At 40.2% G+C, this 18,212-nt stretch overlaps 8 protein-coding genes and 1 non-coding gene across 9 annotated transcripts; 6 read left to right on the top strand and 3 right to left on the bottom strand.

The window, feature by feature from the left end:
• Window positions 1-295: 295 nt before the first annotated feature.
• RPL36B (60S ribosomal protein eL36) lies at window positions 296-841 on the top strand (the record flags this gene model as incomplete). The annotated part of the gene is made up of 2 exons (XM_056231595.1): window positions 296-311; window positions 555-841. The coding sequence occupies 2 exons, from the start codon at window positions 296-298 to the stop codon at window positions 839-841; spliced, it is 303 nt and encodes a 100-aa protein (XP_056085398.1).
• A 973-nt stretch (window positions 842-1,814) lies between these two features.
• Window positions 1,815-2,216, top strand: ATG41 (Atg41p; the record flags this gene model as incomplete). Its single annotated transcript, XM_056231594.1, has 1 exon — window positions 1,815-2,216. One exon carries the CDS (start codon window positions 1,815-1,817, stop codon window positions 2,214-2,216), a length of 402 nt encoding a protein of 133 aa, XP_056085397.1.
• Window positions 2,217-2,616: 400 nt separating this feature from the next.
• Window positions 2,617-3,132, top strand: YAH1 (adrenodoxin; the record flags this gene model as incomplete). The annotated part of the gene is made up of 1 exon (XM_056231593.1): window positions 2,617-3,132. One exon carries the CDS (start codon window positions 2,617-2,619, stop codon window positions 3,130-3,132), a length of 516 nt encoding a protein of 171 aa, XP_056085396.1.
• A 297-nt stretch (window positions 3,133-3,429) lies between these two features.
• Window positions 3,430-5,400, top strand: VIK1 (Vik1p; the record flags this gene model as incomplete). The annotated part of the gene is made up of 1 exon (XM_056231591.1): window positions 3,430-5,400. The coding sequence occupies one exon, from the start codon at window positions 3,430-3,432 to the stop codon at window positions 5,398-5,400; it is 1,971 nt and encodes a 656-aa protein (XP_056085395.1).
• An 80-nt stretch (window positions 5,401-5,480) lies between these two features.
• Window positions 5,481-6,947, bottom strand: HFI1 (Hfi1p; the record flags this gene model as incomplete). Its single annotated transcript, XM_056231590.1, has 1 exon — window positions 5,481-6,947. The coding sequence occupies one exon, from the start codon at window positions 6,945-6,947 to the stop codon at window positions 5,481-5,483; it is 1,467 nt and encodes a 488-aa protein (XP_056085394.1).
• A 484-nt stretch (window positions 6,948-7,431) lies between these two features.
• On the bottom strand, window positions 7,432-8,691 carry BBP1 (Bbp1p; the record flags this gene model as incomplete). The annotated part of the gene is made up of 1 exon (XM_056231589.1): window positions 7,432-8,691. One exon carries the CDS (start codon window positions 8,689-8,691, stop codon window positions 7,432-7,434), a length of 1,260 nt encoding a protein of 419 aa, XP_056085393.1.
• A 1,113-nt stretch (window positions 8,692-9,804) lies between these two features.
• CLN2 (cyclin CLN2) lies at window positions 9,805-11,445 on the top strand (the record flags this gene model as incomplete). The annotated part of the gene is made up of 1 exon (XM_056231588.1): window positions 9,805-11,445. The coding sequence occupies one exon, from the start codon at window positions 9,805-9,807 to the stop codon at window positions 11,443-11,445; it is 1,641 nt and encodes a 546-aa protein (XP_056085392.1).
• Window positions 11,446-14,405: 2,960 nt separating this feature from the next.
• Window positions 14,406-14,511, bottom strand: Skdi_16.trna1W. The gene is made up of 2 exons: window positions 14,476-14,511; window positions 14,406-14,441 (listed from the first exon to the last, which is right to left on the bottom strand). It is a non-coding gene; the product is annotated as a tRNA-Trp (tRNA).
• A 1,445-nt stretch (window positions 14,512-15,956) lies between these two features.
• On the top strand, window positions 15,957-17,618 carry THI21 (bifunctional hydroxymethylpyrimidine kinase/phosphomethylpyrimidine kinase; the record flags this gene model as incomplete). The annotated part of the gene is made up of 1 exon (XM_056231587.1): window positions 15,957-17,618. One exon carries the CDS (start codon window positions 15,957-15,959, stop codon window positions 17,616-17,618), a length of 1,662 nt encoding a protein of 553 aa, XP_056085391.1.
• Window positions 17,619-18,212: the final 594 nt, after the last annotated feature.

Here is an 18,212-nt window from a genome sequence, read left to right as displayed (position 1 = left end):
CCAGGTTCTTCTTTTCTGTGCTTGTTGCGGGCGCGAGCCGCCGGTCTGGACCGCAAGAGAGGACGCAAAGCGGGCGCACCAGCACCTTTGACAAAACTCTTTTCCATTTTGGTTGCGGACGAGGGCGTTGTAGAGGGAAGCCCGAGCGAGGGAGCTGCCAACTTGAATGCAGACAGAGGCACCATCCTTCAATTTCTTAAAGTAGTTAGTTACTTTCTTTTAATTAGCGTTAGGTTTTCTTTAGTTCTTGTGCTGGTATATTCAAAACACAAGAGAGTAGCAAGGATAATATAAAATGGCCGTCAAGACTGGTATGTTTACATGGACTAATGAACCAACGAGCAAATAGGAGATGAACGAGTGGACCGAGAACGCCAATGGGAAGAGAATTTGAGCCCAACAACAATCACAAAAAAAAGCATTGTTTGCATCCGGCCCCCAGCGTTGCAGGGCTCCAGCGGTTTCGTCGTCCATCTGTTTGCTCACGCTGCGTGAGTAGGAATGTGTGTGCGAGTTACTAACATAAAGTTTTCTATTTTATTTTTTCCCACCAGGTATCGCTATTGGTTTGAACAAGGGTAAGAAAGTCACCCAAATGACTCCAGCTCCAAAGATCTCCTACAAGAAGGGTGTCGCCTCCAACAGAACCAAGTTCGTCAGATCTTTGGTCAGAGAAATCGCTGGTTTGTCCCCATACGAAAGAAGATTGATCGATTTGATCAGAAACTCCGGTGAAAAGAGAGCCAGAAAGGTCGCCAAGAAGAGATTAGGTTCCTTCATCAGAGCCAAGGCCAAGGTCGAAGAAATGAACAACATCATTTCTGCCTCTCGTCGTCATTAAACAGCGTGAGGGGACCACCACACTCGACCGCAGCCAACCCCCGCCACAAGACCGGGGGGGCGCTACTCTCCATGGATCTTCCCCAAAGCTAGCTAATAAAACAAAATAAATAACAAATCATTATAGTAATTCTTAATCGATATCTATTTAAGAAGTGTAACGGCACATGCAATGAGACGGCGTCGTCGTTCATGACTTTTGCCATCCCGCCTCCTCTGTGAGTTTCTCGCCAGTCACGTGCAATCCTCCTCTCCGGGTAAGACCCTTTTGCACTGCGCCGCGCCGCGACTTCGGCCCATCTCCATCAGACTCAACCACATTTGTGGGTGTGGTAACCGTAACCGTACCGTAGTCACCACCCCGATCTCCAATGCGGTGGATGATGGCCAGCAACCGTCATGGTCGCGCGGAACGATATCACGCCAAGCAAAACTGTAAACAAAACCAACCCCAAGGGACCTTCGGGTTGTGAGCCATTCTCCCTTCTGCCTTGTCTCACGGCCAGAGAATGGCACGTTCTCCTTTCGTTGATCCGAAACCCAGCTGTGGCGCGGCGTGTGGAATCGTGCGGAAATCTATAGAAGCGACCGGAAGGTGCAAGAAAGCGCACGTGACCCCCGTGGAAAGCCGCGGGATAACCGCTATGATTCCTCTTTTCGCTTTGAGTTACGCAGTTTTTTTTTTGCACGCGCACGAAGATGACACATTGCGCACCACATGTTTATGACCATTGTTATTACTCATTGCACTTTATTTTGCATTCGCATCCACACCCGGGTGGTTTTGTAAAGATAATTACTCCACGGTGCATAAGGAGCGGCTCTAGGCGAAAAGGAATATATATATAAGAACAGGACACATCTGGTTTTTTGGAAAGGGTCTTGGCTCGTCCAATTCTGTTTCTCTCTTGCTCTTGCTCTTGAGTAGACCAACCCATACCAACCAAACTCACATAATAATATACAGTTTTACAATGTCCTCCGTGGAATCAGCTGCCATCTCGCACTACGAAGACGAGGTCTTCCCTCTTTCATTTTCGAACGGCGCTTTCGAGCCTCCCATGCTCTCGCATAGCCCAGACAGGTCGACTTACGCGGACGACTTTTCTCAATCCTACCAACAGGAATTGCTGACTTCTCCATTATCGTACCCAATTGTCGATGAGTCAGAGTGTACGCGTGCTAAGGGTAAGACCGACAGCAACATAATAACGGGTACCGAAGATAGTTTTATTTTCGATATGGAATTTAGCGGCAGCGGCGTCGTCGCCGCTGCTAAAGAATCTGCCGCTGCCTCTAGCTTTGCCCTCACAAGTAACGATGCCTTCGCTAACGTCGCCCAACAGAACTACAGACTATGGTTGTCGTCGGTATGACGCCCATCTCTCCTTGTTCTCATGACCCCTCGCATCGCATAAACTATACATTCTAATCGGCATACCTTCCAAGCATACTCTCAATTCCCAATTTTTTACGCAGTTTTTTTTTTTTTTTTAGAAAATAATATTATCAATATACATAGATTTACTCAATTCTACTATATCTTTTTTGTAATTAGTCATCTTTGCATGATTCCTAACCATCTGTTTTTTCCCAGGCCAACTTTAGCCCTCGGAAAAAACTTTTGATTGAAATTTCAAAGCGTGTAGCTGCATCTTTTCGCAAATGCATATATATATATATATATATATATATTTGTGTGAATACAGCAACACAGTAAGCCCACACAGGTAGGCATTCACCGAACCCCCGTATCATACCCGACCTCCCTCTTCGATGCTGAGACTCGCTGCTTTGGCTGGACGCACAGCAAGAATATCGAACGTCCTACCCTCTCTTCTGCACACGTCTCCACCTCTACTCGCGCGTACCACCACCGCCAGACTCCTCCCCTTCTCTACATCTTCCATCCTAAGCCATGGCCACTTGAAGAAACCAGAGCCGGGCGAAGAATTGAAGATAACCTTTATCCTGAAAGATGGCTCCCAGAAGACGTACGAGGTCTGCGAGGGCGACACCATTCTGGACATCGCTCAGGGCCACAACCTGGACATGGAAGGTGCATGCGGTGGCTCCTGTGCTTGCTCCACCTGCCACGTCATCGTGGACCCGGACTACTACGACGCCCTGCCGGAACCTGAAGACGATGAAAACGACATGCTGGACCTCGCTTACGGACTCACAGAGACAAGCAGGCTCGGTTGCCAGATCAAGATGTCCAAGGACATCGACGGGATAAGAGTCGCTCTCCCCCAGATGACAAGGAACGTTAACAATAACGATTTTAGTTGATGTCCGCACCCTTCCTCCTCTGCCCTTCATTCTCCTGTGAATACTATATATATATATTTATGATTATAAAGGAATGAGTAAACTTTATAATATTTCTAGGAACCATTTCGCAATATTCTCTCCTTTGCCTGTTCTGCAGATCTTTTATTGTTTAGTCGTCCCGGTCCGGCTTTGGCTATTGCTATTAGAAATTGCGGCAACTTTTGAGAAACAAGTAAACAGAGGAAATGAAAAAAATAATAACCATAATAAACATATTCCCTCGCACAAGAAACTGCCGTTTCATCATACCAAGATATGATGTCACAACAAAGCAGGCACACGTTTTCCTCGAAGAATAAGACCTTGCACAACACCGAAAATGTCTCGTCATCCAAACCTCGAAGTTTGATGGATATCACAAACACGACCAATACCATGAACGGTTCTATGCCTTCGTCTCTGAGATATTCCTTTCCTCTTCCATCCATGAAAGATTCTTTCCCACCTCCATCTCGATCTGGCTCTCTGAATATCAACATGAACAAGATTAAAGACTTGAAGGATCGCCAGGACAGAATAAGGTCTCAAAGACACACGCTCAAGACCCAATTGATCGAGTGCGAAAGAGAAATCAAAACCATAAAGTTCCGAGATCTGAGTAAGTCCAAGTTCGAGCTCTATAAGAAAAAAGCCAAACAGTCGAAATATCTCAAACAAGTTAAAGAATTGGCACGGACTCTAAATTCCAAAGACAGTGAACGCGACAGGTTAATCAAGAAAAACAAATCAGATTTAGCAGCTCTAAATACCGAATTGGGCCACAATTCAACTTCGAAAAGGCAGGAACTCCAGGAATCATACAGTCAGAAACTCATTTTTTGGGAAAATGAACTACAAGTAATGGAGGATTTCAAACCTGATCACGAAATCACCAGGGAAATTTCCCATTTGCAAAAAGTGCTGCAAGAACTTGATGAAGATTCGGAGAATCTAAAAAAGCAAAACTTGGAAAGACAAGTAAATCACGAATTCCAGTTAAACAAGGATTTTGTGGCCTTCAAAGAAGCTAAAACGAGATCGATGGAAAACTTGACAAGTCAACATCATGAGCTGCTTGTCCAGCTGGCCACTCTACAAACGGATAGTAAAAATCTACGCGAGGAGATCACGCATATAGATGCTCAAACTCAATGTTCAGAACAACAAATCTCGGAAATAAACAAAAAAATAAATCAGTTGGAACTAGAAAACAATCCGTTAATTGATAAATCCTTACAGAATTCGCTAGATTTGGAAGATTTACTGAAACGAATAGATAATTTGAAAGAAATCGCCTCTCAGCGAGAAAAATGGTACAATGATACCTATAATACTGTGGAAAGAGAATTACTCAGAAGCAGGAAACTTGAAAACTCCATCATTGAACAGAAAGGTACGATGCGTTGTTATGCCTATGTGATGGAACAAAACCTACCTGAGAATCTTTTGTTTGATTACGAAAATGGTACAATTACTCAAAGTTTGAGTGAACATGTTTACAGATTCAATAGAGTGATTCCGCATTTGAAAGTGTCCGAAGATAAATTCTTCCGTCAAGAATATAGCGTTTACCATGATATGTGTTTAGATCAGAAAAAAAATTTTAACCTAATCTCTCTAAGTACCTCTCCATACGGTTCACTGAGAGAATCTTTGGTAAAGTTCCTGACGGAAAGAGACACCATATATCAGAAACAGTATATCATCACCTTACAGTTTGTGTTTCTATCAGATGATGAATTTTCACAAGATATGTTGTTGGATTACTCTCATCATGATAAAGACAGCATAAAATTGAAATTTGAGAAAAACTCGATTTCTTTGGATTCCAAACTTGTCATTATAGAAAATGGGATCGATGAATTACCCGTGAACTTTAACTGTGATGACCATCCAGATTTACCTCATTCTGGAATGGGTATAATTAAGGTGCAGTTTTTTCCCCGGGGTTTAGAAAATGATGACGAAAACGAACCTGTACCGATTGATTTTTACTTTATTGAGTTGCATAACTTGAAAACTATTGAACAGTTTGAGAAGAATATCTTCAAGAAAGAACCATGCGAAACACCCATCGCACTTGTTCTGAAAAAATTAATTTCTGATACTAAGTCCTTTTTCTTGTTAAACTTGAATGATTCAAAAAATGTCAGTAAGCTTTTAACCATTTCAGAAGAAGTTCAATCTCTCAGCCAACTTTGTAAGAAAAAGAAAAAGCCCACTCAACCTAGTTACACTACTGCATAGGTATGCATACCAAAAGAAAAAAAAAGTTTACAATCTTTTCATAAATATTACAACATACCGCATATACACACATTTATATGTCAATCTTCTGTTAAAATCCCTTTGATTAGCCAGTTCAATTCATGCCTAGTACCAACATTCTTTTCATCCAACGGTGTGAAAGTTGGCTTTTCATCCAAGAAATCTGGCAGATCGTCAATATTGCTCTTCAGATCTACTAGTTCATCGTCATTTACCAACCCCAAATTAGTTAATGCATAGTAAGAGCCTGAAGGTTCTACCAAATTTGGGAAAACAGATAATGAATCATATACATCTTCATTGGTTAATGACACCGTTCTATTTTCGTTTGTCTCCTCACCAGCTCCGTCACCAGATTTTGTGGCGCTATTCATCGACAAGTCGCCAACATCATCCCTACTACTATTATTGTCATTACTAGTGTTCTTTTCATCAGTATAGTCATCATTCTCATCTTTGCAATCGTTAAATGCCTTGATCTTGGCATCATGCTTGTCAGCAGCCATTTCTGATACTGACTTATATAGCCCACTTTCATTTAAATCATAGTAATCTGAATATCTTTTCCTTCTATAACGAACTGTATCAATAGTAAATTCTATTATGCTCTTCAGATATTGATCTAGTGCCAACGATATAAGCTCTACACAACGGGCATCCACCGTACCGACTAACCCATGTTCTCTTGCTATGCCAACCATCCTCAAATAAAACGAATCTGTGTCTGGCAAAGAATAGCTTTCACTTGCCAAGGAAACATTGAATCCATTCATTATGTCTTGCGACCATTCTAATGGCGTTTTCAGGTTATTACTCTTGACACGTTTCAAACTTTCTGGATTAGTCACTATAGGAATCTTGGGTATATTATTTAGTCTAGCCTGGAAAACAGAGCAAAAAATAAACCCTCTTTTACCAGCTTCTTTCGTAATCATCTTTAGTCTATTTCGATCATTAATGGGTAATGACATAACAATTTTCTTGTAAACCTCAATTTGAGAGTTATGCTTATTTATTTTTTTCAGTTTATTATTTGGATTGTTGCTTCCATTGCCAAAGCCCCAGGAACTCTCATTACCGTTCCTGCCAAGAGGATTTTCACGTAATGAATTAGCAAAGATTCCTAATAATAGCTGGTTATGAAGTCGTACTAGACTATGGAGGTGGGTTGTATTCGATTTCTCTAAGTTCGTGGAATTTAGTGAAAATAGCAGTTCCAATTCATTTGATAGTTCTTTTCTGGATAACTTCCCCAAAATGAAAAGACTAATAATCTGTGCGTACTTCGTCCAATTTTCTTTCCCCAGTTGTGAGGTCAATTCTTCTATCATTGCACCCAAGTCAACTCTTTGATTTGCCCCCTGATGTTCCGCACCATCATTGTTGTCGTTATTAGACTCTGTGTTATTACTTACAGCGGGACTACCAATCAAACCTGGTTTAATATAGGCGCCGGTGGAAGCTGGCAAAGCGGCTGAATAACTTGACTGCAAAGATTTTGGTGGTGGCGATTGGATAGCTGACATGGTAAAAAAAAGCAAAACCCGCTATCGTATCCTTTTTATATTGTTACTTACCGGTAATACCTTTTGAAGTGTTTTAAAAGAAAAAAGTCACGTGCGAGTTAATAAGCTGTCCAACGATAACAACGAGCAAACGAATTGAAGAACGATCTCGTAATAAGTCAGTACTGAGCGTGATGTCCAAAGCACAGGTCAATATAGGCAATACTGCGTTGTTCGAGTTTCTACCCTCAAAAATATCTTTTTTAAATTACCAAATTTATGTCATATTTTAACTTCAAGTCTCACTTTTTTGTTTAATATCGCGATTTGGAAAATGAAGAGAAAAATAAGCCGATCATTACGGCCCGTGTTGCGTGATGATAATAAAGAAATATCTCTTGTATTTCATTTATAGAATACTTTTTATACATAATTAAATCATTATTGTTATTATCATAACTTATTTTTAATGTTACAGTGAGGAAAAGGTAATGATTGCTTTGCCTCAATGGTCTATGAATCCATCTATATTCTTCAAATAATCAGTGTCCCATGCATGCGAATTAGAGTCGTAGCTACTGTTATTGTCATTGTGAAATGGAGTCCTATCGTATTGGACGCTTGAAAAAATGTTCGAACCTGCAGAAGTATCTTTTCTTTCGTTCTTACGGAGGCTTAGTTGTAGTAATAAATCGTGTATCTCAGATTCATAGTTGTCTTGTTGCATCTCCTTTTCTATTTGCAAGTTGGTATATTTCAACTCTAAATCCGATATTCTTTGTTTCAAAGTTTGTATTTCAAAATTCTTCAGGTCCTCCTCCTGATACAGTCGCTCCCTGGAAGTTGCTAATTCAGCCTCGTGACTGATTGCTTGATCAAGTGTCGTTTTCAAACTCTTGTATTTCTTGCCCAGTGAATAATAATTTTCAAAAAGCGTTTTAGATTTCTTCAACTCATTTACTAACTCTGCCCTCATTTCCTGGTAAGCTTGCTTGTAAGTCTGCTCATCCCTGTGGAATTGTTCATGCTGCTCTCTAACATCTTCACACAAATCGTCCAAGTCCCTATTATTTAGATCCATCTGCGCGAACAGTTCGAAATATGCCCTCTTATACTCGATATTTTTTTGGCAAGCATCTTCGTTATGTCCACGGTTGTCGTTTATTTCATCACGTTTCTTGAAGGGTGAAGGGAATTTACCTGGAATGTCTTTAACCGATAACTTATAGGCCGATTTCTCCACGTCATTAGCTTCGCCTTTCTGAAATAGCTTAGAGATCAAAGGATCATCCTCATGAGGTGCCATGAAGGGTATTTGAGCACCAGAAAACTCATTTGCTGTTCTCCTCTTGGTGTGCAGTTTATGACCAAATGTGTCTGTAGGTTCATTATGAAGTGGTTCTCTCGGTACAACTGGAGCGGGGCTCCGCAAAGATCGTATCCTGTCTTTATAGTAGTAATTGTTATCAACTGAATCAACGCCATTCTCATTGTGTTCTGAAAGTAGTTCGTATTTCCTCTGGAATGTTGAATCCAACCCAGACCAAGAATTTGACCTTGATATATTCGCACTCCTTTTACTGGAACCGTTTCCAAGGTTTATTCCGAAATTCGTATCATCCTGAGCATATCGAGATCGATCTCTTCGTTCTGGTTGGTCTTTGTATTTCATTGATGGTGAGATGTCTGTACCAAACAGTGCGTCCTTGGTCCACTTGAAAAGGCCAAAAATGCCTCCTCCTCCTGTATTTTCTTCCTGATTCATTGTCCAGTTGTCATTTGCCTCTAGTTCGTTTCCACAATTGCGCTTATCCTTTGTTTTGATCCTTTCATCTTCAGTCTTCCTGCGCTATGCTAGTTTTCAAGATGTCAATTTTTTTCGTGATTTTCACCGGCGACGCAAAAACGTGTCGCGTCAGAAATTATTTTACAGGAGCAACATAATATTGTTCCAGCAGAAAATCCATGTATTCCCCATCCTTGAACAGCCCTACTTCTATCATATACTTCAATACGTTTTTTCATTACTCCCTGCCTTCTGCTGTGAAAAAAGGTTGTTTTTTTTCCCTGTCTAGCTAGCAGTAAATTAAAAAAATCATACCTGTTTTCTTTTGACAGTAATCTCGTTCTTTTCGTATTCACTCGAACTTCGTGCAAGCCAAGCCGAATATCCATTGCCCTCAATGAATACTACAGGACCCATATCGTCTGCGACCAAATCTTGCGCGCAACTTTACCCGGTCCCTCATTTCCAGAAATGGTAATGCTCGCGAAATTTGTCGCAACGGAAAACCCACGAAATTCGTCCCGTTGATCCTCAAAACAGCGTGTTTTGGTCACGAAACGCGCAAAAAACCGTTACGTTTCCGCATGTGGACGCCCTGTGAAGACGTGCATTTGGCGTAACTTGTTAAGTATAACTGTTAAAAATTTGAGTAGGACACCAACTGAAACAGCTATTGGCCCCTTTTGAGAAACCTCATCTGCGAAAAATTGATCTGGTAGCCCTGCTGGAAAAAAAGCCTGTGGAACGCAGAACACAAACCGCAGATCCGTCTTCTATTTCCGTATCGCACGCATCCTTTTGCTACTTGCCTCTGGTTAGTTTGCTATGTATTTCATATATAAAAAATGGCAATTGCCTCTCGTAACCATTATATCTCTCTTGCTAGACCCTTTCTACGCATTCCTCTCGGAAAACGTCAAGGACAAATTCTCTTCATTTTAAAATCTACTTTTTTCATCATCAGCCTTTTCTTTTTATATACATCATTGCTAGATTCTATAGCTACCATTCATTCGCTTAACCACACCATAATTTGCATTTAAGAGAAATTCTCTTCTTTTCCTATTCGTTCATAACATTACACTATCAATCATGGAAAATGCTGACTCAAGGCCCCGCATGGGACTCATCATCGATACAAAACCGGATTACTACCCAATCGAACTGTCTAACGCTGAACTACTCTCTCATTTTGAAATGTTACAGGAATACCACCACGAAATCTCCACAAACGTCATTGCGCAGTCTTGCAAATTTAAGCCAAATTCAAAACTCATAGACCAACAGCCTGAAATGAATCCCGTCGAAACAAGATCCAAAATCACCACTTTTTTATTCGAGCTGTCTGTAGTAACTCGAGTCACAAATGGTATTTTTTTTCACGCCGTTAGACTATATGACCGCTATTGCTCCAAAAGAATTGTGCTACAGGACCAAGCTAAATTGGTTGTAGCAACTTGCCTCTGGTTAGCTGCTAAAACATGGGGCGGTTGTAATCATATTATCAATAACGTGGTTATCCCAACCGGTGGAAGATTTCATGGCCCTAACCCAAGAGCCCGTATACCTCGTCTTTCCGAATTAGTTCATTATTGTGGAGATGGTCAGGTCTTTGACGAATCGATGTTTCTACAAATGGAGAGACACATACTAGACACTTTAAATTGGAATATTTATGAGCCCATGATCAATGATTACGTTTTAAATGTCGATGAAAATTGTTTGATGCAATACGAACTGTATGAAAACCAAATGAGCTATAACAAAAAGTGTTCTGAGAAACGCCAATCTCAGTTATCACAAGATAGTGATGCCACCGTAGATGAAAGACCCCCTTCCTATGAAAGCGAAGAGGAGGAAGAGGAGGAAGACCTACAATTGAAAATCAAATTGATCAATTTAAAGAAATTTTTGATCGACGTATCCGCTTGGCAGTATGATTTGCTTCAGTTTGAACTATTTGAAGTATCACACGGAATTTTTTCAATCATCAACCAATTCATTAATCAAGACCATGGTCCCTTTTTAATGACTCCAGTGACGTCAAACAGGAAAAATACTGAAGTGCTAAATATTCTGATGAGCGGTATCATTTCCGTCCCAAAATCTCTACTCGAAGTTTACAGAACGGTTAATGGTATTTTGCCATTCATTGATCAAGTAAGAGGATACCAATTGGATCTACAAAGACAATTGCAAATTGCATCCAACTTGAACTTATCAAGAAAACTGACGATATCCACACCATGTTGCTTTGAAAATTCACACACTACATCCATTCCTTCGCCCACTTATTCATCTCACAGCCATACCCCAATGAGAAATATGAGTTCTTTATCAGATAACAGTGTTTTCAGCAGGACCATGGAGCAATCATCACCAATCACACCAAGTATGTACCAATTTGGTCAGCAGCAGTCGGGTAGTACATGCGGCAGTACAATCAGTGTGAACAGTCTAAGAAATAGCAGTAATAATCAAAATAATCATGAAAAAGTGGCTGGTCCCAACAGTAATAACGCGGTCAATGACTACATTGATTTACTGAACGTAAGTGAGGCTAATAAGGAGAATCAGAACCCAACAACGCATTTTCTTAATGGAGGCCCCCCCAAGACAAGCTTCATTAATCATGGAATGTTTCCCTCACCAAGTGGCACTATACATAGCGGCAATTCAAGCAGTGCCTCATCTTTAGTTTCTTTTGGTGTGAGCAACAACCGAATAGTATAGTCACCATTCTCATTGTGGTGGAGGAACTTAAAGTAGACACGAACATGTTAGGATACAATTTCGAACCGATTTTCCGAAGAAAGCTTCGAAGTGTCACGAAGTGGTAAGAACTTACGTACTAAATATGCGAATATAACTTTCACATTATAAACATTTACGCCATTTTTTTTAATCAATTGAGGCATAAAAAACTGCGGTATGGTTAACTAACGCTCTATCTCTGATTTAGCAATAGAGCTTTATCAGATAGTCCAGCATGAATATTGCCCCTTTACATGCAGTTCATTTCTTACCTCTTATTGTAGGTCACGTTAGCGGAAGGGGAGCATTGGTCGGACTAGCCAAGAGCATATGATGAATGAGAGTACTAAAACTCGGCATCATGAATGAATAAATAACTTTTAAGGATAGCAGTAACTAGAGGTACTCGGTACGCAAATCATCCAAGGTACTCATGACGTGCTGTGCTTTGAACCAAGCTAACCTCACCCCTGCAAGAAGCCGTTTGCAAATAATTTGTATATTTTGCAGTCCATATAAAAAGCAGAGGTAGATAAGGTAAAGATTAAAAAAGCGATTGATATAGGCTTGGGGTCCTCTAATGCTACGATAAGTGTGGTTGCTACGTGGCAATTGTGATTAGTATGTATCTTTATGAGTGCAAGAACCAACCGGTATGAGCAGCCGCTTGAGGGCCACTCCCTTCTCTTTGAACGTCCCCTTTAGAAGCTGGTCGACCGGTCCTGCGCACGTCAAATTGCTCTAAAAGTTAACAAGGTTCCACCTGGTACGCCGATCACGCTATCTAGGCCCGGCTGTGCTACACGCATGAAATGATTCAACCAGTATTAACTAGGCCTAGTAGGCAGTCCAGCATGTTCGCATTTGGCGTAGTTTATTATTCCTGGTAAAATTATAAGCACGAAGCATGTTTCATCAAAAAAAGAAAATAGGGACAGTTCTCGATGTATCTCGACTAAGCACGAAAACGCTAAGACATCAACGCCTCGTGCTGCGGTGTGTAATTATACTGATATCGGACATAATATTTTATGAACTTGACTCTTCTATAGACCCGATGTTCTGATACTGGTTTAGTGCCGTGCGTTCATCTTAGAGGTCTTCGCCAGTAGAATAATCTTGGTCAAAACCTGCTACGCCAAGCGCATAATGTCTTTCCATCATAGAACATGATGGTGCGTAATATGGCCTCTCTATTCAACTGATATACCATGCTCGGCAACATTGGTGGGCCACTATACGCATAGAATATACCACTCGCATCTGATCCGAAGCCGCATTATCTTAAGAGGTTCACGTAAAGCAACGAAGAGCTTGACCGCAACATGTGCACGCTAGTGGTACCGGTCAGCAACTTTGACAAATCTAATAAGTGCAATTACCGTTGAGCTTACTATAAATAAAGGCTACCACTACTTAACTTAAAGAATACGCAGCGTTTCTCTGCTGGCAGGAAATTGGTGCAATTGCGTGTAGTTGATACAGGAAACCTCATTACATTACGCACATCTGCCTTACCTTTACTGCGATGACTCTATCCATCAGTAATTATTATCTGTATTGCTGCTTATATAAGTTAGCTGCGAGCGGTCTCCTCAGCTGTGTTACGTACTAGTGTTCTTATGAGGCATATGCTGAAAGCAATTAGAACTCAGCCCTTTTGTAGAGTAATTCATTCAAAAATTTTGAAAGTCCTACGGCCATTTCCAAGAGCTCAACAGATTGTCTTTAAAAGCTCAATAACAGGTCGTTAGTGGATGCATATTGAGAACAATGGATGAGTTCGGCGTATATATGAAAAGAACTCACGTGTCTACCATACGAATCCTAACTCTGAAACCACTAACTAGTCCATCAATTGGTGTTTTACGTCATAGTTCTGATATGCTGCCAATTTGACATGTTGTGCACGGGCCTTTTTTTTTCACCTCAAACAACCAACAATTAGAGAAGCAATCATATGATATCACCCCCTCCCTCTCTGAAGAATGGTTTGAAAGTGGGCAGATTGTTTCTAGAGGGAATAGCAAGCACTAATACTGAAGAAATTAGAGCCATATTAACATTCAGCTTTTGACAACGAGAGGAAACGCCAACTGTTTTGAGTGGTACAGATTTTTTATAAATTCAACAACCGCCATGGACGAATTCAGCCCAACACCGCAGGAGATAAAGCGACTAATATTTTGGATGCGAATGTGTTTTGCTGCTTTGATTGCAGCTATAATCCTCTTCAGCGCCTCACTCATACAAGGTCTTACCGCTTCAGAATAGCGTCCCTTTACGATATACATTGCTGTTTCGTATTCATCACAGCTTCATGGAGTCAAATTGTGTTCGGGATGTGGGGGACGACTGTTGCCGCTTGAAGTGGCAGTGCGTAAATGAATAACAGTGCAATTAAGAAGATTACAGCTAGATGTGGCTGGGAAAGACGTATCACTTGTACTGGACGGCCTCGCCGATTCATCGAACATGACAATCTTTGATAAGATTTATAGTATTACGTATATAAAATATACTAAAAGTTCTCCTCATGGGTTTAGGAATCCAGGAAGGTAATCGACAATTTTAAATGAGTTACATTTATATGTTCTTTTGTTTCCTAAGTCCTCGTTCATTGATCCTATTACGTCATCAATCCTTGCGCTTCAGCTTCCACAGTTTTTATGACAGTAGGATCTTTACTGATCCCATATTACCTCATCTTTTAAACGCCGTATATGATAATATTCTAGCAACTTGAGTAATAACCTTAATCTGATAGGCTAGTAATCAATAAAGCACAGTGGACTGCAGTTCCAGCAATGTAAACTGCTATTGCTTGAGGGCAACAGATCATTGTGAAAACAAACAAGGGTACATATGAGACAGCCGAACTGGCAAAGAATAGCTCCCTCACACTGTTTGAACTACAAAAAAAAATCGAAAAAATAAATTGAGACGGACAGGAATTGAACCTGCAACCCTTCGATTGCAATCGTATTCCTTGGAATTTCCAAAGTTTAATTGGAGTCGAAAGCTCTACCATTGAGCCACCGCTTCAACTTTTGTTATAATGTTCCGCTTAAAAACAGTATACATCAATACATTATGACCATAAACACAACGAAAACGTCAGAAATAGACACACAATGTATTTGTTGGAACAAGTAGGTTCATCATTATTCACATAAATAGTCCTTGTTTCGGGATGAAGAATGTTGAAATGACGTTCTATTGGTAGGTGCACTTGGAGTCAAAGATCCATTAATTGAACATCAACTTGGAATTTATATATAAATGATATGAGTCGTTACATTGAACTTATAGTAAATTCCCTAGTTTATTATCATGTTGAACATACTTAATATGTCCAATCGGCGTGTGTTTTATATGCCTCTCTTATATAGTATAAGAAAGAGTTCTGCTTTTTATTATTAATTAATACTACTAATTATCAACATACACGGTGTTAAAAAGATGACGAGAATTATCAGACCAGTGAAATAAGATTCAGAACAGTCATCGAATTTAGTAGAAGCTGAAGCGCAAGGATTGATAATGCAATAGGATCAATGAATAACGACGTATCAAATAAAGGAAGAAATAAAAATAAGATTATGTAAAATTGTCGATTTCCTTTCGTGGATTCCTAAATCCCTGAGGAGAACTTCTAGTATATTCTATATACATAATATTATTAACCTTACCAAAAATGGAATCCCAACAATTGTTGTCACAAGATTTTACTGGCCAGTACTTATTAGGTTCCTATTCTGGTTTTCTTATGATCTGAGTCATTTTCTAGACACGGTGTATAGTATTCTAATCACACGAAGAAAAGTATGAATGTGTTTACCAGTAACCGATGGTTAGTTGATTCTTGTTCCCACACATATATATTATGGGGAAGATATGCTTTTTTTCTCAACTAATACTAAAAAATAACAAATCATCAACAAAAATAGAATTCCAAAAATTGCCGCCAAATCTTCTGGCCTATGAAAACCCCAAAATTACCAATTGAGGATGCTGGGTGAGCCTAAGTATCAGAAGGAACAGTTGAAAATATAAAAGAAACGAAACTAAACGATCTGTTTTTGGTTTCCGAAAGATGTGATTTTATATTGTATTGACCATTTCAGATTCAGCATGCGCTTCCTTTATTTGCATACAAAAGCAAAGCAAACTGTGACATTTAGCTTTATATGACTGCACGGAAAGTCTTGGCAGCAGCCGAATGTTGTCTTCCCTTCACCAACACTCCGTATTTTCTTAATAATATGCATACGTGTAGCTACTCTTTCATGATGGGATGGTGCTTCCAGATTGAGGATGGGAAACTCTTAGAGCTATGCCATCTGGCAAGAGGAAATCCTAATATTTAAAACCATTAGATATAACATACAAAACCAGAGGAGGTGCACACAGCAGATATCATTAACCATTCTCTTACATCTTGATACGTTAATGAGTAGAAGTATACGAACGACACCTCTCACCTTCCAATGACCTATTCTACAGTCAGCATTAACACTCCTCCACCATACCTTACTTTGGCCTGCAATGAAAAACTTCCAACAGTTTTATCAATTGCTGGAACAGACCCGAGTGGTGGTGCCGGAATAGAAGCTGACGTGAAGACCATTACTGCGCACAGGTGTTATGCCATGACATGCATCACTGCTTTGACAGCCCAAACTCCAGTTAAGGTGTACAACATCAGTAACACGCCAAAGGAAGTAGTTTCTCAAATTTTGGATGCCAATTTACAGGATATGAAATGTGATGTTATCAAGACTGGTATGCTTACCGCTGCTGCTATTGAGGTTTTGCACGAAAAATTGGTGCAACTTGGTGACAAGAGACCTAAGTTAGTGATTGACCCAGTTCTTGTTGCTACTTCTGGTTCTTCTCTGGCTGGTAAAGATGTAGCAAGTTTAATTACAGAAAAAATCGCTCCTTTTGCTGACATTTTGACTCCTAATATTCCAGAGTGTTTTATGTTATTAGGTGAAAAGAGAAAACTAAACGAAGTGCAAGATATTTTTAAGGTCGCAAAAGACCTTGCTGAAACCACGAAATGTTCCAATATCCTGGTAAAAGGTGGCCACATTCCATGGAATGATGAAAACGGAAAGTATATCACCGACGTTCTTTACTTGGGAGCCGAACAAAAGTTCATTACCTTTAGGGGAAATTTTGTTAATACCACTCATACTCATGGTACCGGGTGCACTCTAGCGTCCGCCATCGCATCCAATATGGCTCGTGGTTACACCCTTCCTCAGTCAGTTTATGGAGGTATTGAATATGTTCAAAATGCCATAGCCATTGGCTGCGATGTCACCAAAAAATTTGTAAAGGACAATGGACCGATCAACCATGTCTATGCCGTAGAAATCCCATTAGAAAAAATGCTCAGCGACGAATGTTTTACTGCATCAGACGTCGTACCTGAAGAGCCAATCGTAAATGGTGTTGACAAAATACCAGGTGGCAGTTTCTTCGAATATCTGGTCAATCACCCCAAAGTAAAGCCACATTGGGATTCCTACGTGAACCATGAATTTGTTCAAAAAGTGGCAGATGGCACATTAGAGCGTAAAAAGTTTCAATTTTTCATTGAACAAGATTATCTATACCTAATCAATTATGCTAGAATTTCCTGCATTGCAGGCAGTAAAGCTCCAAGCTTGGAGGATTTGGAAAAGGAGCTTGTTATTGTCGAATGCGTCCGTAATGGACTCAGTCAACATGAAAAGAGATTAAGAGAGGAATTTGGAGTTGAAGGCCCCAACTACCTCCAAAACATTCAGAGGGGGCCTGCATTAAGAGCTTACTGTCGTTACTTCAATGATGTTGCCAGGAGAGGTAACTGGCAAGAATTGGTTATAGCCCTTAATCCTTGTCTAATGGGCTATGGTTATGCCTTAACCAAGATCAAGGGCAAGGTAACTGCAGCCGAGGGTTCTCTTTATCATGAATGGTGTGAAACTTACTCATCTTCATGGTGCCACGAAGCCATGGCTGAGGGCGAGAAGCTTTTGAATCGTATTTTGGAGACATACCCTCCGGAGCAACTCGATACGCTAGTCACGATTTATGCTGAGGTTTGCGAATTGGAAAGCAATTTCTGGACCGCTGCCCTAGAATATGACGAGCTATAAATTCAAATATAACAAAAAAAAAACGGGCGATGGTATAAGAAACATTCCCAGTTAAGCAAGTCCATAAAAAAAGGCTGTCAGATATCCAAACACGTTTATATTCTGTTTCTTTTTGCTATTGGAACAAGAACAAGCTACCGTTCATCGGTTACTTGTACAAAATCTTAAGCTCATTATTGTTGTTTGCTAGGTTATTATCATATACGGTATTCAAGAGTTGACGCAAATTATAGAGCCAACATACGATCCAATTGACATTGAATTTAGCAAAAGTTGAGACTTAAGACTTGATAACGTAATAAGATCTTTGAATATCAACGTATAGAATAAAGATGGGAAGGTTTATAACATTATTTAAAATTGTCGCTTCCGTTTCTATGGACTACCGTAGATCCATGAGGAGAACTTCTAGTGTATTCTATATACCAACTATCATTGCCTTCATCAAACCAGAAAGTGCAGCAATTGTTACCAAATCTTATCGAAACTCACTTTTCTGTGAAGGTACAAATAGAGCACCTTAGTAGATGCTTCGGCGGACTCGTCCAATTGGGCAAACTGTCACTGGAAGTTCCCAAAAGCTTGGGTTTAGAT

Source organism: Saccharomyces kudriavzevii (assembly GCF_947243775.1).
Source record: "Saccharomyces kudriavzevii IFO 1802 strain IFO1802 genome assembly, chromosome: 16".
Lineage (NCBI taxonomy): Eukaryota > Fungi > Ascomycota > Saccharomycetes > Saccharomycetales > Saccharomycetaceae > Saccharomyces > Saccharomyces kudriavzevii.
This window is presented reverse-complemented; position numbering and strand designations above follow the sequence as displayed.